Source organism: Gracilinanus agilis, chromosome 6 (genome assembly GCF_016433145.1).
Source record: "Gracilinanus agilis isolate LMUSP501 chromosome 6, AgileGrace, whole genome shotgun sequence".
Taxonomy (NCBI): domain Eukaryota; kingdom Metazoa; phylum Chordata; class Mammalia; order Didelphimorphia; family Didelphidae; genus Gracilinanus; species Gracilinanus agilis.
This window is the reverse complement of record NC_058135.1, coordinates 113,736,465-113,761,643: the sequence shown is the minus strand read 5'-3', so window position 1 is coordinate 113,761,643 and position 25,179 is coordinate 113,736,465. Positions and strand designations below refer to the sequence as shown.

The 25,179-nt window shown below is 32.1% G+C and overlaps 1 protein-coding gene across 1 annotated transcript in view; it reads left to right on the top strand.

Moving 5' to 3' along the window:
• GLRB (glycine receptor beta) overlaps positions 1–25,179 on the top strand; it is a 102,276-nt gene that overhangs the window by 61,404 nt on the left and 15,693 nt on the right. Inside the window, exons 4-7 of the mRNA XM_044680812.1 lie at positions 6,889–7,118; positions 7,223–7,305; positions 13,124–13,264; positions 21,076–21,228. Of these exons, the coding sequence (XP_044536747.1) occupies positions 6,889–7,118; positions 7,223–7,305; positions 13,124–13,264; positions 21,076–21,228 (607 nt within the window). The remainder of the gene's footprint in view (positions 1–6,888; positions 7,119–7,222; positions 7,306–13,123; positions 13,265–21,075; positions 21,229–25,179) is intronic.

Here is a 25,179-nt window from a genome sequence, read left to right as displayed (position 1 = left end):
TTTTAATATTTTTAAACCCTTAACTTCTGTGTATTAGTTCCTTGGTGGAAGAGTGGTAAGGGTAGGCAATGGGGGTCAAGTGACTTGCCCAAGGTCACACAGCTGGGAAGTGTCTGAGGCCAGATTTGAACCTAGGACCTCCCGTCTCTAGGCCTGGCTCTCAATCCACTGAGCTACCTAGCTGCCCCTATGTGTGTCTTTTTTATTTAAAAAATTTTAATATCATTTTATCAATTAATATCATTGCTTCTTATGGCACAATAGTATTCTAGCACATGATTTATTTAGCCATTCCCCAATTTCCATTCAATTTCCAATTTTTTGCCACCAAAATGAGAGCTGCTATAAATATTTTGGAAAGTATGGATTCTTTTCCTTTTTCCCTATTTCATAATCTGTTTACAGCTCCACTAACACTATAACTGTGTCCCCATTTTTCCATATCCTTTCCAACATTTGTCATTTTGTCCTTTTGCCATTAAGCCAGTCTCATGTGTGTGAGATGATATCTCAGAATTGGTTTTTTAATTTCCCCAAACAGTAATGATTTAGATAGTTCTTCATATATTTATATAAAACTTTGATTTATTCACTTAAAATTGTCTCTTGATATCTTTTGCCTATATATCATTTGGGGGATGATGGATTCTTATAAATTCAAGAATTTCTCTGTATATTTTAGATGAGACCTTTATTTGAGAGGCTGTCTACAAAAATTTTCCCCAAATTTTCTACTTTTCTTCTAATCTTGGCAATATTTATTTCATTTGTACAAAATCTTTCCAATTGCATGTGCTCAACATTTTCTATTTTACATTTTACAATGGTCTCCATCTCTTGCTGAGTCATAACTTTATCTCCTATCCATAAATCCTTGACCTTCTGATACTTATGATATCTCTTTTTATGTTTAGGTCATGTTTCGTCTTTGTCTTTCTGTGTTTCTGTTTTTGTCTCTCTCTCTCTCTCTCACACACACACACATATTGTGAATGTGCATAACCAAATACATTATTGAGTCTGGGTCTTTGATTTTTCTAGTAAAGGGAATTCCCAGGAAAGGAAGCCATTTACCAGTGCAGATTGCTACCTCCTCTTATGTTACAGTTGTTTTCATCCATGAGGATGGTGAGTGACTTGTCCAAGGCCACACAGATGGTATGTGTCAGACCCAGGTCCTCCTGATTCCAAAGCTAGCTTCCAGTTCTTTAGTATGTGGATGCATGCTGTGACAGCATGTGTGAAAGAGTGGGAGAGAGAGCACACAAAAGAGATAGAGACAGAGAGATGGAAAAGAGAATTTGTTTTATTATTCAGAGCATATTCTGTCATCAGAATAATTGTACCTAAACTAAACAGTTTCCTCATGCCTTCGTTTATGTATATTTCTAAATATACTGGAGAGAAGCAGAGAAAATTTTGCAGTAGATGAAATTGTCACCTCCAATTTTATTGGCCTATCAGTCATCTGTTTTCCATCTACTCTGAGGCTGACAGTATCCTTACTGTCTTTTCTTTCTTTGTCAAAATATATTCTTAGGAAATGTTCTGCTATCTATTTTTAAAAGGTAAATGACTGATAATTTAAAATATTAGCCGCTCATAGTCATTTTCTATTTTCATATGAATTCACCTGTAAGGACTTCTAGGAATGATTAATTAAATAGAAAAATGATAGCTTGTGTAATAATAGTTCCTGCTTGTGTCCCTGAAATGAACCTAGGCCATCCAGAGCCTATTTTAGATATATTCTTTCAGGGTATAAAACTAGGACTAGTTTTAATTTCAGATTGTATTCAAGGTAGTATTAGTGACTGGATATGTTGGGCTAAGTGCACTACGTAGATAGAAGCTGAAGAATGTAAGTCTCTTGAAAAATGCTTTTTCTAGTTTAAACAACAATTTCTTAATGAATTCTGAAAAGTGCTTCCTATTGCATTTTATTTTAATATTGAGGTAAATTGAATATTGAAACATATATTATTCCTGAATTCAATATATTTTATTCAAGTATTTGAATTTGCACATTTTATAAGTTTGAATTTTTTGATTTGAATTGAATTGACTTGTTCTGGACAAAGGTCCATAATGCCATTTTTTTGCATTTATCAGATTTCCCCTCATTAAAATTTTCTGTCCTTGATTTGTTGACAAGTGATATAAAGACATTCTGGATTAATAGAGAAATATTAATGGGTTAGGAAAATTTCATGACACTGTAGCTAAGACTTAGAAAAATGAATTTCATATGGAGGATTTATTTTTAATTAATTTTGTCCCATGAGAAAACAGACTTCAGTGGAAAAGACCCTGATATTAGGAGAGATTGAAAGAAAAAGTAGGTACAGAAGAGCATGAAATGTATAGATTATGTCAGGGAAACAACAAACATAAAATTGGACACACTTCAGAAGATGGAGGATAGTAGTCTGGTGTCCTATTTCCATGGCATCATGAAGTGTTGGACACAAGTAAACAGCAATCATATCACATCTAGTCTTCTCTTCCATGATAAACAGCCTTCATTAGATTCTCATCTGGTCTTTTTCTACCCTGATTGTCCTTCATTGGAAAATCTTCAGCTCATTAATCTATAAATATGTAAGGGATCTGTGTTTTGTACTTTGGAACTCCCTTAAAAATTTGGTACTTAATAACTAATATCTAGAAAGCTGCTCTAGGAATATAGACATTAAGTAATCTCTACACAGTTTTATAAGTAGTGCCACAGGCATAATTTGTGCCTAAATCTCCCTTACTTAAAGCCTAGCTCTACTTCAAAACCATCCATTACTTTAAAGTGCCTCTCAGTTTATGAATATTCTTCCTAAAATGTGGCATTCAAGTCTGGACCCCATTTTATTTATATGCTCATGTTATCTACATTAATGAATATATGTTTCACTTTGATAAGAATAGTTGACATTTTTATGACAGATTTGCAAAGTACTATAGAAATATTATTTTATTTTTTATCATAATAACAACCCCTTGAAGTATCCTCACTTTATAGATGAAGAAACTGAGGCAGAAAGCAATCATATTACTTGCTCGGAGTACTAACTTCTGAGACCAGATATAAATTTGTCTTCCTGATTCAAGGTCCAGAGATCTAACCACTACCTTACCGATATACAGTACTGAAATAATGATATGCTTTTTTTCGTAATAGAGAGAACTAAATATAAGGAAGATCCATCTGGGCTCTTATCTTAGTGAAGTTATTTAGAAAGTCATTGGAGGACTTTTTTTTTTCTTTTGTTGGGCTTAAGCAAGTATATATGTGTGTTTGTTTTAGTATTTGGGGAGGTTAATGTGTCAGTAGGAAGGACATAAAACAACATCCTTAATGTTACTATGTTAATATAATATAAAAGTATGAAATACTTTTAATAATGTTATAAAGCAGGGCTATTTTGGAACATATATCAATGATAAAATTTCACACTATGTCTCAAATAATACTAAGTATTATTGTTAGCATAGCATGTAAAATCATCTCTGCATGATGCTCTGTGCATAACTGTGGCCACCAATAAGAGAGTCATGCTTCATACATCAACACATCTCTTCTCATTTTTTCTTTTGAATATTGTAATGAAGTCCTTTAATTTATAAAGGTTGATAAATATTATAAAAATAGTTGATATTAATATGAAGCTTAAAATTTTCAACATACCTCTTCTATTCCCAATAGCTTCAAAAGATGAATTTTGAAATCTACCTTTATTTATCATTCTTCTGAATAGTGAATAGAATATTTAAGGGAATATTGAGAGTGGTTCCTTTGGAAATTACATGGTAATTTGTAATATGAGAATGACAGAGGGAAACCAGGATGATGAAGAGCCTTAAGGTTCTGCCTTGTGAGAGTTTAGTTGAAGCAATTGAGGATGTTTGGTGTGAAAAAGAGAAGATTGTGGAGGATGGGGACAAAACAGCTGTCCTAAATTATTTGAACATTTGTCCTATGAAGGAGGAATGAGACTTGTTATGGTTGCTCCCAGACAAAAATTCTTAGCATTTTTTGTGATTATGTCATATATTCTTTTGGCCATCAGGTAAAACCTGTTAGCCCCTTCTCAGAATAAATTACAAATGAAACCAATTATATTGAAATAATTATCAAAATATTTAATTATACAAAGTTCATGGATCCCTGAGCCCCTTGATCCCAGGGAACAGAACTAGGAGTTATAAGTAGAAGTTACTTAATGAAAAAATTAAGCTTTGCTTAAGGAAAGTCATAACTTTGTAATGGTCACATTCCCCAAGTGGAATTTACAGCCTCAGGAGGCAGTATAGTCTTCTTCATGGGACGTCTCTAAGCAAAAGCTAGAAGACCATTAATTATAGAAAAGCCTTTTTTTTTTTGGATATGGACTGGGTTCTTTGGTTCTTTTATTATTAGCAAAAAATATTATTGTTAGCAAAGACAAAGAGATGACTAAACTGTTGCTAGAATCTTAAAAATCCCTTTCCTGCCTGTAATTAGAGAATAACTGTTTATTTTTCCTCTTCTCTTTGGAAGTACTGCAGACAAGGAAGACTATTTAGTGTGGCATGAGTCTTGATTTCTCTGGCCCTGCTGCCTCACCAACAGCATTTGATTGGCACTTGGTGATACAAGTCATTCTAAGCATCTCATATGGGAAACTGCAGTCAATACAACTGAAATCTTTTATCATTGCAATTAGATCTGTTAAATTTTTTTTTTTATCATCCACTTTTAGGAATTTCTCTTTCATCCCTCACAGAATCTTTCCAATTCATATAAATACCAGAAGGATAAAAAAGCATTGCATCATTGGTGTTTATCAGGATTGTTAGCTATTTGTTTCTTATTGTTCAATAATAAAATTAAGGAAGTATTAGTTCAATTAGCATTGTATATTAAACTCTTGCCATGGACAAGAGAACTCTCTGCTAGGTCCTGGGATTAGAGACAAAAACGAACAGTCCCTGCCTTCAAAGAATTTATATTGTACCTGGATTTTTACAATATAATGTAGATAATTGAGGGAGTGGCATGTGTATGCCAGGAAAAAAGCTTCATGTAGCAGATATTGAGTAAAGATCTGAATAAGTAAGAATTATTTAAAATTTTTTGCTCAATTACACATCACTTAAATATTCATTAAAAAAGAGATATCCAAATTCATTATATCCCTTCCTCCTGCAATGCTTAAAAATTTGATATAGATTATACCTGTTATGCCATACAAAACATATTCCCATTAGTCATATTGCAAAAGAAAATCCAACTCCCCAGCTAAAAAAAATTAAAGTAAACAAGTATGCTTTCATCCTTATTCAGACTTGGTCAGTTTTTTATCTGGAGGTGGAGAACGTCTTTCATCATCAGACCTTCAGAATTTTCTTGGATCATAGTCTTGATCAGAGTAACTAAGTTTTCCATATTTGATCATCATTATAATACTGCTGTTATTGTGAACAATGTTCTCCCGGTTCTGCTCACTTTACTTTGTAATAGTTCCTATAAGTCTTCTGAGATCACCCTGCTCATCATAAGAACTGAGAATTCTAAGAGAGAGAGATGAGAAGAGAGTGACTTCTAGGCATGGAGCCTGGAAGAATAACTCCCAGATAGGAGATGAAATAGCAAATGGGCTAGTTTGGCTGGAATGTAATGTGAAGGAAGGGAGGTCAAGTGAAATCAGTCTGAGAATGTTTGGTGGAGCCAGATAAAGAAGGGTTTTAAATGCCAGGTTGATGACTTTGCGTCTTATTTTCAAAGAAATTGAGGGCCTCTGAGATTTTTTTTAGCAGACTTAAGCTTTAGGAAAATTATTATAACTTTTATAAAGAAAGAATATATCCCTATTACTACATATTATCATTATATTTGTAAGGTTCTCATTTGAAAACAATGACCTCATGACATATATATATGTATATGTATATAGAAAAAAATCTAAAGAGAAAGGGCTATAATTGTCTGATTACTTAGATTAACAAAATATTTTGGCCCAAAGAAACATTTTTTTATTTTAAAAATAAAAGATATATTTATATGTGTTCCATTGGATTCATTGTTTTCTTTTTAATCAATAGATGTAATTTGTCTCTGACATTTAACTAGTTGCGTGATCTTGGGCAAGTCACTTAAGCTCTATGTGCCATAGGCAACTTTCTTAGATTCACCTGATAGGTCACAGGATTTCCTACAACCTGACTTCACCACCATCCCTTGAGATCACATATTCTTTTACCCAGGAAGTATTCAGCCCTTCAGTAACACCTAACCAGGTAGTGGTTATTTTTTTAAGAAGGGATTATGAGAAACAATACGTGTGGGGCACACATAATCTTGGCTACCAGGTAAACTGAAACTGCCAGATCTTTTGACCTCAGGAATTCCAAACTTAGTAGATCAGTAAGATCCAATGTCTATGCTAAATTGCACATTAATACAGTGAAGCTTGGGCAAGTAAGAGTCACCAGGTTGCCTAAAAGGGGTGAATCAGCTCTAGTTGGAGACAGAGCAAGTCAGAGCTCCAATAACCATCAGTGTTGGGATCTCGCTGATGAGAAGTTCTTGCAAATTACTTCTAGTCTTGACAAACTAGGGAATTGCATTCATTAAAACTAACAGACAAACAAAAAGTAAAAACAATGTTGGCTAAATTGCATGCTATCCCAAAGTTTGCCATAGAAGATGTTAAGGAATTGTTTGAAGATAGTAACTTTGAAAATCATAAACTTTATTAGTTCTTTTATGTGGTCTTTATGTGACAATACAAATGCCATCTATTTGTGGGAGGATGAAGGTATTTGTTGGAAAGAATTTAAACTTCCTTTCAATTTTTTTTAACCTTTTCTTCTCTTGGCAAGATGTAATATTTTCTTTTCTTTTTTCATAACCAGGATTATAGGGTTAACATCTTCCTGAGGCAGAAATGGAATGATCCCCGGCTGAAGCTTCCTAATGATTTTAGGGGCTCAGATGCACTGACAGTGGATCCCACCATGTTCAAGTGTCTATGGAAACCTGACCTATTTTTTGCCAATGAAAAGAGTGCTAATTTTCATGATGTTACACAGGAAAATATCCTCCTCTTTATTTTTCGGGATGGAGATGTCTTAGTTAGTATGAGGTACTGTTTCATATTTAAACCAATACACTCATATTCTTTTAGAATCAGTAGTTCACTTGAGAGATATTTTCAATAGTATCTAAGAATTGTATTTATATTTTCAGATTATCTATTACTCTCTCATGCCCTTTGGACTTGACCTTATTTCCTATGGATACACAACGTTGCAAGATGCAGTTGGAAAGCTGTATGTAAATAATATTATGCATGATATGAGCTTAAACATGTCCAAAACAAATAGTTGCATAGGTCCTCAATATTATGGAGAATAATTATAAAAATGAATGTTATTAAATATAAACCCAATAATTTCCTTTGATTAGAAACACATTCATTCTATTTATTCATCAACATATTCTCACTTATTAATGCAGAGAGAATTTTATTATCCTGTTGTATATCTTTATAATGTAGCATCAGAATTTTAGCTAACTTCTACGTTTGGAATCACCATTGCAGAGAGAAAAAGAAAAACAGCTGATATGATCCCAAGAAGTTTATTCATTAATATTTTAATTTTTAACTGGAGTGGTAGCCTGTTCTAGTGGATTGAGAAATGATCTTGAAGTTAAAAAAGTCAGAGATCAAGTTCCATTTCTAACACACCCTGGCAACTCTCTTAACTACCCCCAGACAACTCTCTTAACCTGTAAATGCTGTTGTGGCAATCCTTTAATCCTTTAGGTTGCAGAGAAGGTACTAATCTGTCATGGTAGAAGGTGTTTCCTCACCTGGGAATTCCCTATATTAAATTAAATTATAGATCTCTCCATTTCTCTATCCTCTAACTACTAAAAATGAGATGAAAATGATTTGAATTTGGAATGGTTATGTTGGGTCCAATTGGGAAATAAATTGATGTGGAAAACAACACCAACACAATAGAATTAGGCCCACTCAGAAGCCCAATGTTTTATGTATCAGTGACGCTTGTGTTTTAAGTCACTAAATATTTTAAGAAACAGAAAGTGCTATAAGCCACTACATCACTCCCAGGAATACATTAATAGTTACCGATTTTTTTTTTTCAGTGTGTAAGGCATTCTGCTCAATATCATGCATATCCTGGCTAGACAATATACTTTTCACAAAGTGATTCAGTGATTATTACATTTTTCTTTGTAATGTGCTGAAATGAGACTTAAAATTGAGCAGTGATTTCTTTCTTACTTTAGAAAAGTTGACCCAGCCATAAAAGGAAAAATTCTGCATATGTTTCCAAGATTATGCATTCAGTATTTGATCTTATTCCCAGATACACCCAAGGGTAGCCTTGAGTAATCTGTGTGTTTGAAAGATGAACAATAGAGTCTTTATATTATATGTTCTAAGATTATAAAGGGTACTTGCATTATGTCAGCATTGCATATCTTCACCATCTGTGCTTTAAAATTCTGAAATCATACTGCCTTTAACAAAATATTCAGAATATACCCATTTACTAAGTTGTTGTTTTTGTTGTATTGTGATAGCTATCCCCATAGAGTTGGGTTTTGCTTTGGGGTTCTAAATCAGTAAGTATTTCAGTCTTTGAAGCAGAAGACCAGTTGACAGCTGCTACCTTAAGTTTCTAAGGAGCAAATTAAACAAGCATTTGTTCCCTCCATATACCCTACACATTCCCATTTGCATCTTTTCTTCCTAGATCTGCCTTCTACAAATTCTTTGTTATTATTCACCTTCCAGAATATTAGAATTTGGGTATTTAATTTCAGAGATATAAGGAGATTTGTTTGCTTCATGCACAAAGAGGATACACTAATTGTGTGCCCTATTGAAATAGACCTCTCTTTTTAACCTTGGTTTTTCTCCATTTGATCCTACCACCTGGTTTGAGGAAAGTATCACTATACTCATAACTTTAGCTACTGTACTTATTTATATGAGGACAGAAGAGAAATGAAGAGAGACAAAGCCCTGACCAGTTAAGACAGGGACTCCTAAAAGTCACAGAAAAGGGATACTTGAGAAGAATGAACATATACCCTGGTTTTCTTGTCCTTCTCTTTTTCACAAATATATGTCTTCTAGGAGGTTGTCGCCTTTTGACTTTGGCTTCTGGGAAATGGAAAGAAGAGTTCTTTACATGTTATTTTGGAAGCTAGGAAATTGGACTTACTGAGTATCAATGAGTCTCTCTGCATGAACATGGGAATATTTAAAAACAATGTGTCAAGGAAATCAATTGCAACTTGTTCTGTATCTGTTTTTCTAAAATATTACTATCTAAGACTGTAAGTTAAAGATGAGTTGCAGATTTTTGTTAATGGAGGAGATTTCCACAATGGAAATTTCCTACCCAGAATAAATCATCAGTTCAAAACTTTTAGCCTCATTTTTGACTAATATTATAGCAGTATGCAAATTGGGACAATGTAGAATAATATATTAACAGATAATAAAATTTTCTACATCTTTGATAAAATTTTAATATATATTTTGACCTCATATTACAGAAATCTCTTTTTTTTGCAATTTGGCATTGAGTTCACAAAATTTTGACATTTAATTATTATTTTAAAAACCACACTAATCACATTAGACATTAAGCATATCTTTGACAAAGAAAACATAAACCCGAAATCTAGTGATGATGATGATGGTGATGATAGCCCAAAAGCTTTTTCTATGTTTTAAAAATTAAAATGTATTTATCAATAGGAAGCATCTAACCTTTCTTGTTAGTATATCCTTTTCCTTCTTTCTTTTTTTATTTCTTCTTTTAAGATACTTATAACATGACAGATCTTTCCCAGGCCCCTCATCTTTCTTGAATGTCTGCTCTATTATCTTAGAGTGGAAAGGTGATCCAGTAGAGATTCACCTTCAATTTCCTAATATCTTCTTTATCTCATTTTCTTTTTGGATTATTTTTGGAAATATTGTGGGAAGAACTGGGCTGTACTTATTTCTTATACTTCTTCAGATTACATAGAAACTTCCCAATCCTTTCAAAACTGTTAATCTACATCTCTTAGACACATTTCCTAATCCTTTAGGCCTTTTCTGGTAGTACCACATCTCTATCTAGGAAATTTTTATAATTCCAGAGTAATTCTGTTTCTCTGTCTCTGTCTCTGTCTCTGTCTCTGTCTCTGTCTCTGTCTGTCTATCTCTCTCTCTCTCTCTCTCTGTCTGTCTGTCTGTCTCTCTCTCTACATATATATATATATGTATATATATATATATGTGATTTAATTATTTTTTCAATTTTGACAAGATCTATATGCCACCAACTCACCAAAATTTGGTAAGAGAAGGCTGGATGTTTTACTAATGAAAAAGCTTAGAATTCACAGGTTAAAAAGGAGTGTTTGTCCAAGACAAGTGTTGTTACTTTTCTTCATTTTAATGGTTAGCAATTCTATTAATTTTGTTTTATTGTTGTCATGTGTGTTTTTTAAATATCAGTATTCTTTATCTTCCTCCAACATCAACAATCTCTGCTTCACTAAAGTGGAAATAGTAACAATTTGGCCTGTTGCTAAATCCATCTGTGGGTCTTTGTTTGAGGATTAATTTGGCTGTTTTGCAGCAATTATTTTCCAGTGCTTCTTGTTGTTTTTATTTTTTATCATACTTTTCTCTGTGATTTGGTATATTTTATCTGGCTTAATCATGGACTTTAATGATCCTTAGATTATTTGACTTCCCCACACCAACAACCACTTCAGTATCCCTAATAATTTTTGAAATATGTTTATTGAATGCCATCTTTCATGACATTCCTTAGGGTAATACCTCTTTTTAAAAATACAGAATTAAAAGCACAACATAAGGGAGCAAAGCCACACATGCATATAGCACAAAATCCAGCACTCCACTGATGGAAAAATAGCGAAATATCACAAATCTAGGTTGTATCTAATTTCATTTGGTCAAGGGCAGACATTTTGAGTCTTTTAAGTGTCAATAGGGGTATATACATAACCATTGCTGTCATAAATTGAAACCATACCAAAATTATAACTGGTCCCAAGGAGTTCATACATCATTTTATTAACTGTTGAATCTCTAATTAGTGTTAAGTCTAGACAGGACTCTGCAAGCTTTTGTCTCTCTCTCCTTCTAGTCACCCTTCCTCTGCATTTAATGATATAGTTCTAAATCTTAAGGGGGAAATAACCTATTCAGTTCCTATAAACAATTCTTTGAAAGTTATGGCTGGAAACTGTGAAACTTAGCTGGAAACTTTGATATTTTCTAGAGCCATTGGTCACAATGAACTACCTATGAAATTTTATTTAAGGTGCTAATTTAAAAAAAATCTGTTATGGACAATCTAGATGACATTAAAATGCTGCCATTTTTATAAAGTTGGAATCATACCTTTGGAAAAATACTTACATGTTCATTCTTTTTCCAAAATAAGGTTTTCATCTTTTACTCAAGTAATAAAATTCTATGAAATCAGGATGTTTGCAGGGCATCATACCCTAAGAATATTCATACTACTTAATGATTACAGTCAATAGTCATCTTTAAATTAAAAAAAATCTTTGAATTTACCTATTTTAGAAGTTGGAGCCACAGTACATAGGTAGCAAAGGTGATTGTAGGATATGTAATAACAACCAAAAATACAATAGTTTTAATTAACTGGTTATTCTTCCTTGTCATGGTTTATAATTGATATTTTAATAACCCTCTTTAATCTAATATTAGCATTAAGCAGTATGAGTCTTGCCTAAGTTCCATATGGGAATAGTAAAAAAGGTTGCATTACAATAATTATGCAGGATTTAAAAAGAGCAAATTGTATGATTGCCTTTACAGCTATTATGACATAGTTATGGGTTACACAATGGAATCAAAGAGTTAGATCTACCAAAGCTTTGTAGAGATCATTAGTCTATCTCCTGCTCACTTTCCCCTTTAAAATAGAGCAAAAATGAGGCCTAGAGAGATTAGATCTGACTTTATCAAATTTTCATAGCTAGTAAGTGATAGAGCTGGGTCTTGAAATAGAAGTTATCATTCTGTACAGTGGACTCTTTCCAGTATAATAGCAGTCAGTCTTGAAATGAGTATACATATTCTTTTTTTTTTACTGAATCAGTTTTTTATTTTAAAATATTTATTTATTTGTTACATTTAACTACTTTCCAGTGAAATCCCTCACTCTTCCCCTACCTCCTATTCCTCCATTAGTGAAAGTAATATATCATTTGAAAAAAAGATATATATATATATATGTATATATATAAAATGATGTCTTGCTTATATCTATTTATCAGTTCTTTTTCTGGAGCTGGACATCTAGAAGTCATTCTTCAAACAATATTTCTATTTCTTTATTATATAATGTTGATTCTGATTGTTTCATTCTTCCTAACTTCATGTAGGTCTTATGTTTTCTCAAAATTATCCTGTTCATCATTTCTTATGGAACAATAGTATTCAATTACAATCATATGCCAAAACTTGTTTAGCCATTTCTCAATTGATGGACATTCCTTCAATTTCCAGGTCTTTGCCACTGCAAAGAGAGCTGCTGTAAATATTTTATAGCATATAATTTCTTTTCCATTTCCCTTGATCACCTTAGATGAAATAAACCCAACAGTAGTGTTGCTACCTCAGAATATATACACAGTTTTAAGACTCTTTGAGCATAATCCCAGATTGCTCTCAAAAATGGTTAGATGAGTTCACAATTCCACCAACAGTATATTTAGTGTCATGATTTTTCCACATTACCTCCAACATTCATCATTTTGCCCTTTTAACATTTTAGCAAATCCAGTAGGTAGAAGATAATATCTCAGAGTTGTTTTGATTTACATTTCTCTAATTAATATAGTCTAATTCATACTCCTTTAAGAGCTATTTGTACAAAAGATAGTGCAATGAAGTTATTTTATAAACTTTTCTATGTTAAAATTTTAAATTATTGAGGAAATGATTAGGAACTAAGGTTATTATGTGCATGATAAACATAAATACATTTTGACTGATATACATAATTCAAACTAACAGTTTTTTGTTTCTATTTTTCATTGAAGTTGGTTATACAACGGATGATTTGAGATTTATCTGGCAGTCAGGGGATCCTGTCCAATTAGAGAAAATAGCTTTGCCACAGTTTGATATTAAAAAGGAAGATATTGAATATGGTAACTGTACGAAATATTATAAAGGCACTGGTAAGTAATCTTTAGAATTAAAAAGAGAATCTATATCCTATAACATTCTGCAATTTGGTTGTGGCATAAATAAATAATAAAAGGGAGACTCGAAATATGAAAAATTAATTTAAAATAGCTAAAGCAGTGATAGGGTTTGGAAAAAAAAAACCTTTGTATTTTCTAAGGCATCTTGATAACTTTGAATGGCATGGTAGTTACCTCTTTGATTTTGTCTATTCTTGTATATGTTTCCTGTATATGAACATTTTGGTAAATTAAAAAAATATTTTTTTGCTGAAAATATAAACTACCCTACCCTGAATAAATTGTTTTCTCCAGTGTAACCAAGAAATGCCTTTCCTACCATTGGGTAGCAGAAAATTATTGGAATTGAGAATTTTTTTAAGATTTTTTTAATCCATATAAATAAAGCAGTAACTTGTTTTGTCAGCTTTAGGGTAATAAGTGACCTGTGTGATTCATTTCGGGAAAAAACCACCAATAACATAATATTCTTGAAGTTGTATCCTGATCAGAGAATCAATCAAACATTTATTAAACACATTGCCAAGCATTGTACGAAGTGGTGGAGATACAATAAGAAGTTAAAGACAAATACCTACCTTTAAAGAGTAAAAAAGACATTTTATTTTTTTTTCTTTTTAAAAACATTTATTTTTAATACTTAAAAAATTGAGTTCCAAGTTCTCTCCCTTCCTTCCACCCATGGAGAAGATAAGCAATATTTTTAATTGCACAAGTGAAAACATTGCAAAACATAATTCCATATCAACCATATCACAATAAACCCCAAGAAAAATAAAGTGAAAAGACTATACTTAATCTGTATTCAGAGTTTCTTAGTTCTTTCTCTGGAGGTACATGAAGTAACTTTTCATCATAAGTGCTTTGGAATTGACTTGGATTATTGTATTAATCAGAGTAGCTAAGTTTATCATAGTTAATCACCATTATCACTATTACTGGGAAAATGATCTCCTGTTTTTGCTCACTTCACTCCACATTATCATGTACATCTTCCTGGAGTTTTTCCCCCTAAAACATCTCCCTCATAATTTCTTATAATAAAGTAGTATCCCATCACAATTTTACGTCATAATTTGTTCAGCCATTCCCCAATTGATGGGCATCCCCTCAATTTCCAATTCCTTGCCAACCCTAAAAGGAGCTGCTATCAATATTTTTGTATATATAGATCCTTTTCATTTTTCTTTAATCTCTTTGGTGTGTAGACATATTAGTAGTACAGATGCATCAAAGAATATGCAAAACATAATAGTTCTTTGGGCATAGTTCCAAATTGTTCTTCAGAATGTTTGGGCCAGTTCATAACTCCATTGACAGTGCATTAGTATATTTATTTTTCTTCATCCTTTTCAGAAGTTGTCATTTATGATAGGTGTGAATTGGTACCTCAGTTATTTTAGTTTGCTTTTCTCTAATCAATACTGATTCAGATCATTTTGTTTCTTATGATTATAGATAGCTTTTATTTCTTCTTCTGGAAACTTGCCTGTTCATATCCCTTGACAATTTATCGAATGAAGAATGACTTATTTTTATAAATTTCTCACAGTCCCCTACATATTTCAGAAAAAAAGCCCTTTTTCAGAAAAATTTGCTTCAATTTTTTATATTGTTTCATTGTCTGTGATACTTTTTATCCTTGACAAAGGCATTTTAGAATAAGAATTGGAAACAAGTAAAGGCAATGCAGTCATTTAATACAGTTGCATCTATGTCATAGAGAAGACAATCTAATAACAAGAGCAAATAGATTTCAGTTATTAAAGTATCTAATATTTGCAGAAAAGAAAATATACCACTCATTTGTCAATGCTCTCATAACAAAGTTACTATTATTCAGGAATTGAGACACATGTTTCTACAGTCAGGAAAATCTGGGTTCAAATATATCTTTTAGCACTTACTGGCTGTAGAGATCTGGGCAAGTCATTTAACCTCTGTTAACCTCAGTTTTCTCATATATAAAATGGGTATTATAATCTACCTTTGAGAGTTTTTGAGATGATCAAATGAAATAAAAATTTTGAAACCCTTAGTTTCTGGCACGTGGTAGGCATTATATAAATGTTAACTATTATTAACAAGTAATTGAGGGATTAAATATCCATCTAAATGAGCCATCCAATTATAAACTGAGTGCAAAGCATTTTGATTATTGCATTAATCTTAATAATTTATGTTTATTTCAATTTTTAAAAGTATAAATACCATCTTACCTAGAAATAATACTAGCTTCAAGAGTTTATGAAAATATTAGAAACCTAAATTCTATGCAATGATAATTTGATCCAATTTCAGAGGATGAAAAGGGTAGAATGACTCTGTGACAATGGGATGTCTTCATGAACTCAGCATACATGCTTTCTGTAGCAAGCAGTGAATGACTTTACCTATAATATTTAGAGTAAACAAATATGTAGTTACTTGGGGGGAAAGTTGCCTCAAAGATGTTATTTTAAAAATCATTTATTTGCTTATCAAGTAATTAAAATTTTACATAATTTATTATATATTTTAGTATGAATAAGTACAATATGTTAATGCTATACTTTAGATGGGTCAAATTCCAATTAAAATGTCAATTTGTAACCTATTTTTAAAATATTAATTTTGGGAAGATAAAATTATTATTAATACTTTAATTAATTCAAACAAGATAAATTTGAAATGTACCTATTTTTTATGACTTAGCCACTTCAACTTAATCCACTGTTCTACCATGAATCCCCTCTTATAACAAAGAAGAAGTTGTCAATATATGCATAGTTCAGAATGTAAAACTTTCATCCACCCTACCAAACTTCAGTCTCTCTATTGAGAGCAAATATATTCTCATTTTTATCCCAGGAATCTTGGTTTTTCCTTACATTTAATGCAAGTTAAGATGCATTTTAGCATTTTTATTAATATAACTATTGTATATTTTTTGCCCATTAGTGTGCCTGCTTTCCTAAAGCCCCTGCAACATTTATTATTTCCAAATTGTTATCATTTTTTCACTTTGATGAGTATGAGTTGAAGCTTCAGAATAGTTTGAGTTTGCATTTCTGTTCTTATTTGTGATGTGAAATATTGACTTATACAATTGTTAAGTTTACCTTTCTTCTTTTTAAAATTGCTTGCTTATTTCTTTTGACTACTTATCTACTGAGTAATAACTCTTCATTTTAAGTATATTTACCACAAAATCATATAAGTACTGAATATCAGATCTTTATCAAATATTAGATTACAACAATTTCCCCTATTTTTTCTTCCTTTTCTAGTTAAATTGATTTCATTGACCAAAGGTTTTTTTAATTTTAAAGTAATAATAACAATATCCAAAATGTATGTAGAATTTACTATATGTCAGGTACTATGCAAAGGACTTTATAATTATTATCTTATTTGATCCTCACAACAATCCTGAGAGTAGGATCTCCTTCCATTCTCATTTTACAGATGAAGAAATTGAGGAAAAGAAAGTTTGAATGACTTGCTTAGAATTATAATGAATGTCTGAGGCCATATTGGATTAAGGTCTTCCTGACTCCATGGCCTGTAATGCTTATCCCTTTTGCCACCTACCTATCATATTTATATTATGAAAAATTGTTGATTTTTTATTTTTGTGCTCTCCTTCCACTTTTATTTGATTATGAGTCCTGGACTTTACCCCAACCCTCAACATATAAAAGGTAACTCTATTATGCTCTCTTATTTTTACATGTTCTGACTTTTCCCTCCTCAGGGATGCCTACTTTCTTTTTTCAGAGTACACAAAATAGTATTATATTCTTTGGTATGATTGCTAAATGTTTCATTATAGCAGTCATATTGAGATGACATTCATATAAATAAGGAAACTTTAAAACTGATGAAAATGTTAACCTGTAGTACTCTCCCATATCTGACTATAAAAACATTCACTCATTAAGTTATCCTGTTTTCAAATTGAATGACATCCATTAAGTTAAAGAAATTGTTTATAGTTTTCAGACATTGTACTGTCTCTTCTAGAAGAGGAAACAATAGTTTAAATAATTGATGAAATATACTTTCACAGTACAGTATCTTCTTGAGCTCCTCAGAACATAATTTTTTCTATTAAAATAAATTTCATCTTTCAATTTATATAATTTATCAATCACTGACCACTTGGTACCATAATAAAATGTTATAAAAAATTTAAAAATCTTTTATTACATATTTTATTTTCTTTTACTTTGAAGTTTGGTTATCCTCAGTAGATGCTAATGTTTAGTACAGAAATGTTGCACTGCCAATATCCTCAAGATCATCTTCAAGAAAGAGAAATTAATGGCTGACCACAGGGACATAGTCCATTTGATGGGTTATTGAACAAAATAAAGCAAGAAGATACAGATTCTGATCTAACATTTTCAAAAGAACTTGTCTAGATAACATTTTTCAAAATGTTAAATTGACTTCATTGATAAAGGTTTAGTATATACCTTGAAGCAAAAGAAAAAAGTTATGAACCATTTTTCTCTGTAATTCCCTAAATTAATCTATAATGTATAGGAATCATCTTTGGTGAATTAACTCTCATGTAAAATTCTCTATGGAACTAAACCAAAAGGCACTAAACTTTACCCAGTTTATTTAAAAAGAAAGATGAATTCTCATTTAAAACATCTTTTAGAAAGATTTTTAAAAATTTATATATTTATTTGTAAAACCTTCACTTTCTATCTCTGTAACTACTCTAAAGCAGAAGGGCAAGTGGCAGGCAACTGGAGTTAAGTGACTTGTCTAGGGTCATACAGCTAGGAAGTGTCTTAAGTCATATTTAAACCCAGATCCTCCCAACTCCAAGCTATCTGTTATGCCACTTGGTTGCCCCAGTAAGTTTTTTTTTTAAATTTGGAAGATGTCTTAGTATTAAAAGGTCATTGATAAGTATGAAATTTGTGAAATTCTATTCTGAGATATTTGAACAGAAAATCAAGTTGTGTTGAGACAATATTTAATTTTTCCTGAAGGTATTGTTTTACTCTTAAATGAAAAGTCACTGGTGCCTCATTGGGTTAGTTCAGTATTGCAACATGCAGCTAGGATACTTATTAAGGCTCGAACAAATAATGCTATGAAGCTAGTTTAGGAGGAAATCATTATCAACTAACATTGACAATTGTTTTTAGGTGCTGAACATGTATTCTCAGGTTTTAGAGGAAAAGTTGCTGTCAGTGACAGGTTTATTTTTTCCCCTACAATTGAGGTCAATTTTTCCCATTAATTACTTATTAAAAGCTCTGCAATGTAATTTATGTTGAAAATCTTTGAATTGGAAACTTAGCATAGGTATATATTTTCTAAAAATCTTATGAAGAATGTTTAGGAAATTAAATTGGCCTAATCTGCAATTTCAATAATTAGCAGAATATATATTCTATGTCTCTGTCTCTTCCATTCTTCCATTTTCTGTTGTTTCTGTCTCTGTATCTCTTCCATTGTCTTTTTGTCTCTCCCTCTCCCCTCCACTACCCTAAACCAATTATTATGAGTAATAGAAAAAGATCTAGTGCCAGAATCTGACAAACGTTTCTCATAAAGACTTATCAACTAAATCACTAAAATGTTCCTCTGTGTGCTTTACTGCTGAAGTCATCCAGGTACCCACCTGCAAGACTCTTCAGTAAGTAATGTGCCCTGTTCCAAAGATCTGGCCTCAATTTGCCTCAAAACACAGATTTTATGTACATTGTCATTCAACTTCCACTGAATGGAATACAAAATGGCATTTCCAATAATCAACATTATACTGAACTGAGAGAATATCTGGAAAAATGTGAAGCCCCTTGTAACAATGCCAAGCTTATTGGAGGAGCACAGCACTGTAGCTTCCATAGATTTTATATACAAAAGGTAATTATCTGCATTAAAACACCTTAATAAAACAGAGATAATTCAAAATCTCTTATAGGAAATTCTGGATCCCCATTAAGTTTTGGTAATGGCATCCTGAAGTAATGATATGTTTTGGAGATGTTCCACATAATTGACAATTACAAACACATGTTGTGTATTTAACCAAGGAGAAGAAAATTTGGGTGTGGTATTTTATATAACCAGCTATATTAAAAAAACCTCTGTATTTCTTTCTTCACAGCATACAAAAGGAAAAAATAGAACAAAGTTAGTTCAACAACAAAGAAATGCCCAAAGTCTCAAAATTCTTAATGTCTTATGAAAATAATTGAAAGCAACAATTATGATCTCAAGTGAAAAGATGTCACCAAAAGAATGAATTTTTAATAATACATTTCTTAATATGAGACCCTATCAACATTTATTCATTGATTCATTCACAGGCATGATGAAAGGAATTTATTTGATCATGTGTATTTTAATATGCCAGTGTAGAAAAAGAAGTGTTTAAAAATCATTTAGAAACTTCAGGGGAAAAAATCTCAGTACTATCAGGAGAAAAAATTGGAAAAAAGAAAAAAAACTGTGCAAAAATTGCTCTTTTGGGTAAATAAATTAAAACAATTTTTTATATATTTTAAATGTTCATATATGGGATTATGCAACCAAAGTGAGTAATTCTATGTTATTGTACTCACTTTATAAGTTAATTTGTTTAGTACAAAATAGTAAATTAGTAGAATTCTGAAAAATGGGTTTAAATATTTTTTAAAATTATTAACATAAGGGGCAGCTGGGTAGCTCAGTGGAGTGAGAGTCAGGCCTAGAGACAGGAGGTCCTAGGTTCAAACCCGGCCTGAGCCACTTCCCAGCTGTGTGACCCTGGGCAAGTCACTTGACCCCCATTGCCCACCCTTACCAATCTTCCACCTATGAGACAATACACCAAAGTACAAGGGTTAAAAAAATTATTAACATAGAAAAGCTTCATCTTTATAAGTGCTTTAACATCATTTATGTTGTTCCCCTCTGCTCCCTTTGGCAGTATATTCTGGTTGAGAATACCAGAAATTTGTGATTAATTTCCAAGGTTACCCTTCAATTGGTCGCAAATATTTGACTGCCCAGGAGTCAATATCTCATATCTGTACTGCTGCAGACTTTTCCTACATTCATTTCAGCAAATGAAAATCAAACATTTTATTGTAAGTTTGGGCACATCACAGGAGTCAATAAAAAGGACAGGATAAGGGATGTCTTAATCACATATTTTCATTACATGACCCTTCATAGCTTCTAATTACTCATTTTTCTTTCATTGATTGACATTTGTATTCAAGTACATTAATTAATGCTTTTCCATTTTGAAAATGAATTCACATATAATTACTGTTAAATTTTAATCCCTTTCATAAATTTGGGTAGCTTCAACCTACATCACCCCAAAACAGGGATTTTATTACCTGTTCTGCTTTGATTTATACCTCTTTAAGTGGCTATTTCAGGTCATCTCCCTTGAGTAATACCTGTAGGTAATAAAAAGATTGAAAGTTCGTTTCTGATTTTCTGAAGAAAGACCTTTAACTCTAGACACTGAAATATTATTAACAGCATGTGGTGTTTCTCAATGCCATGGTGAAGTTTTGAAAGGTCAGAAGAAATAGGTTCTACATTGTGTTGATATAGCTTTCATCAAATTGTTTTCATTTATTTTAGGCATTTTTTTTCACTTAAAGGAAATCTTTTTGGGAAGGGGGATAGTGGGTGGGAGTGGGAGTTTGCTTTTCCAATTTGAATAAAATAGCTATGACCTGCTATTGATAGGTAAGTAGATTCATTTAAATCTTGCTGATGTCTGAAAATATTGCTTCTTAAAAACATAACATGTATGTACTTGTTCCTGAAAGGATATTATACATGCGTAGAAGTCATCTTTACACTGAGAAGACAAGTGGGATTTTATATGATGGGTGTGTATGCCCCTACTCTGCTCATTGTGGTCCTGTCCTGGCTTTCATTTTGGATTAATCCTGATGCAAGTGCTGCAAGAGTACCTTTAGGTAATGTCCCTCTCCCCTCACCCCAATTTGTGTTTTGTGTTTAGAGATTTTAAGTCTTTTGTTTCCCCATTTTCAGGTATGGGAACAAAAAGCTTGAGAATGGATAAAAAGCCAAATGTATCTTAGTTTTCATTTCTGACCTAATATTCAAGTAGCTTTTTATAACAAATAGCTAATTCTCTAGAACTAAGACAATTGGGAAGCCTTTCACATTATTAGTACAATATAAATGAAGACATACTATTTTTTGGAGATATGGTGTTTTAGTCTAGAAAAGTACATCAAAGGTAATCTATACGGTCTTCTCCTTATATATGAGAAAACTGAGTCCTGGCAAGGACTTCCCAAGATCAGCTACTGTAAACAATGGTAAATTATATAAGATGAAAAGACCACAAGCTGAAGATAAAGTGGAAGGAGAGATGGGGTGCAACTTTGTGTTCACAGATAATTGTGCCCTCAATAAAGCTTCTGAGGCTGAGTTGCAACTGACTAGGCATTGATCCTTTGCCACTTGTGCTAATTTTGGCAGACTTTCTCTGTAGTCAGCACTGTACCATTCTCATATTGAACCATTAGTTACAGCAAATGGAGAAAATTTTGAATGTTTTGGATAATTTCAATTACTTTGTCAGTATTATTTCCAGGGATGTACACATAGATGACGAAACTGATGCACTCATTGTTGGAGCTAGCTCAGCTTTGGAAAGCTCCGAAAGAAAGTTTGGAAGAGACGAAGTGTTAGGCTACCTACCAAGCCAAAGGTCTATGGAGCCATTGTGCTGACCTCTTTGTTGTATGCCTGTGAAACCTGAGGAGATAACCTCATGCCCAGAAATTGAACCACTTCTATTTGAATTGTCTTAAGCAGATTCTGAAGAATAAATGACAAGATATGGTGCTTTCTCAAGCAGAAATATGAAGCATTCAGACTCTGTCACAGAGAGTGCAACTCTGATGGGTTGACCACCTGTCTCAATCCCAAATGGACATTAATCTAAATGATTGTTTTAAATGGAGAATTCACATAAGGCTAGTGCTCACATGAAGATCAGAAGAAGTGAAGCCTTCATATGGAGGGCAGAAGAAGTGACACAAGGACACTCTCAGGATCTTGCTGAAGGACTTGGTTATCAATTGCAGACATGGAGATATTGGCTCAAAGAAGACCCTATGCTTTATGAGCAAAGAAGAATTGCAGGAACTCAAAAGAAATGTGAGAAGAGCAAACATCTCCTCCCCAAATGTTTGAAAGGACAATTTCTACCCAACTTGTGGCAGAACATTTTGAGCTTGTATTGGCCTGCTCAACCACAGTTGAACTTACTGTACCTTGATCCCTACTTCATGATGCCATTTTGGTCCTCTTCTAGTAAGAAGGATGATGACAGCTTCGTACTGTAGTAATGATATTAACACAAACAATAGCTAAAATTCATATACTACCTTAAAATTTGCAAAGTGCTTTACAAATATTCTCTCCTTTTATCCTGATAATAACCTTGGTAGTAGGTGCTATTCTTATCCCCATTTTATTGAGGAAAATAGGTTTAGTGATTTACCTAGGATTATAAACCTAGCAAATTCCTGAGGTTGGACATGAATTCAGGTCTTCCAGGACTACAAGTCCAGTTCTCTAGCTATTTTTTCACCCAACTACTATTGATACTCTAAAATACTCTTCCATTGTGTTATTTAAGATATTATATTTTTACATAGTTCACAAAATAACTGAACATTTATAGTTTCTAGATTTTGTTTTTTCCCCACCAAATACAGGTGGAAATAATTTCATCTGATAGATTCATATGTTCTTTTATAAATATAGGACAGTACATATTTAGAAGGCTTTAACCATGTCAAAACATAGCCAAATATCTCTCCTAGGATGAGATTATGTTGTTTTGATGAGGGGTGGAGAAGGAAGGGGAAAGGAAATGGAGTAAAGGGAATTTTATGCAACAGAGTATTCCTAATTGAAAGTCTTTTGAGTTGCTTCCAAATGAATTCAGGTTTATAGATATGAATTTTTTTTAAAGTCATAATAAAAGGTGTCTGGCCTGAATAAATTTCCAGTAGGCTAGAGGATGATTTTGCCACAGTTTATTTGAACAATAACAGATGTTGTATAGTGAATCTTCCATTTTTGAAGGTTGCAAGAGTGCATGTATCTAAATCTTGAGCGAACATGATCTCTTTTCAAAGCTTTTCAGATTATTATTAATGCTGGGTTCTTTGAATTTTTAAAATATAGAATGCAGAATACAGGAATACACAGACAGAAATTCTAACAGCAGCTCGGTATTAAAAGATAGGCATCAAAATGAGATGATAGTTTTTTTTTTATTTAAAACAGGATGAGAGATGCTTGCTAATATAAGACTACAATAGTGTTTGACTAGTTCAATGCCCTTTCAAAACCTTCTCTGATACATAAGTTATTACTTTTTTCCCCCATTAGTACAAAGACCTCCATTGTATTCTTTGCCGAATGTACAGTGTTCCTACTCATCCATCTGTGTCCTGAAGCATATTGTGATATGATATTTTATTATGCTATTTTGGCCTCAGTGGTTAGAAAAGTCACAGTTATATTATACAGTGCCTTTTGAAATATATGGTATTCCATATGATGGATTTGTGAGCAGTATACCCAAAAAGCTTAGTGAGGGAGTACCCACATATATTTTCTCTAAATTATTTTGCAATTATTTCTGGCTGGATATTTGGAATCAAACAGGATTAGGAAGAACTGTGTGCATTGCCCTCAATTTTTATATTTTAAAACTAGCTATATGTAATGAAGTGATAATTAATGGTAATAAATAATCCAACTAAGTTGGAGGCTGATGGATCTATAATTAATAGGTTATTAAATTAAAAAAGAAGCTTTGCCACAAATTTTCCATTGTGTCATTCTTAGACAGAATATTGAACTCTATAAGGCAGGAGTCTGACCAGCTTTGTTAATTCATATATATATATTTGTGTAAAAACTTTATATATATGCATATATATCTATGTGTAGATATAGATAGTGAAAAATACCTTCAAACGGATGTTGACAATCTTCTCTTTATTATTTAAACATGATCCCTGGCTAATTTTTCTTGTGTAATGATTTCTATACATCTATTTTGTTTTGGAAAACTCTCTCTAATAATTTTATTTAAATAATTCACTAGTCACTATATAGTCTATTTTAAATTTTGTTATTTCATTTTCAGAGCCTTTTAAAAAGTTTGGTAAAAGGATGCTACTCTTCCATAGCTTAATAAATCAGATCATAGTGCTTAGGATAACGATGTTTGGCATTAGGTAGACTATATTTAGTTCTCCATCCATTTTTCATTTTTACATTTTACTTTTGTCCAGTCCTTTCTATATTTTACTTCATCCATTAGAAAACAATTTCATCTTTAAGTTTAATTTGATATACACCATAAAATGAAAGCTTTGATACAAAAAATCCTTTATTGTGAAACAGTTATAAATTATTATTTTAAAAGAATGTATATTGTAAACTGAAGTCCATTTTATGAGGAATAAAATTTAGCAAATTCAAAAAATTTTTTATTTCCTCAAGAATAACAATCTATTTTAAAGATAAAACAAATTTAACCTACTGTCTCATTTGAAATATTTAACAAACTCAGAAACATGAATTTTTCAACCCATTGCTGTAATAGAATGTTGATCCCCATTATTTTATGGTTAAAGTTACAAATCATCTTGAAGGTAGCTCATATTTAAAATTATATTTTTTGTACCTTTGTGTAGCAGCCCTATGCAATAAATAGAATGCCAAAATTCTATGCACAGGTATTAGTGGCAAAAATGGTGAGTTATAAATTAGATACATATATCTATACATATGCATATATCTTATATAGCATATTTATACACGTGAACATGTATAAGCATATGTATATACAAATGCACATCTCCCTA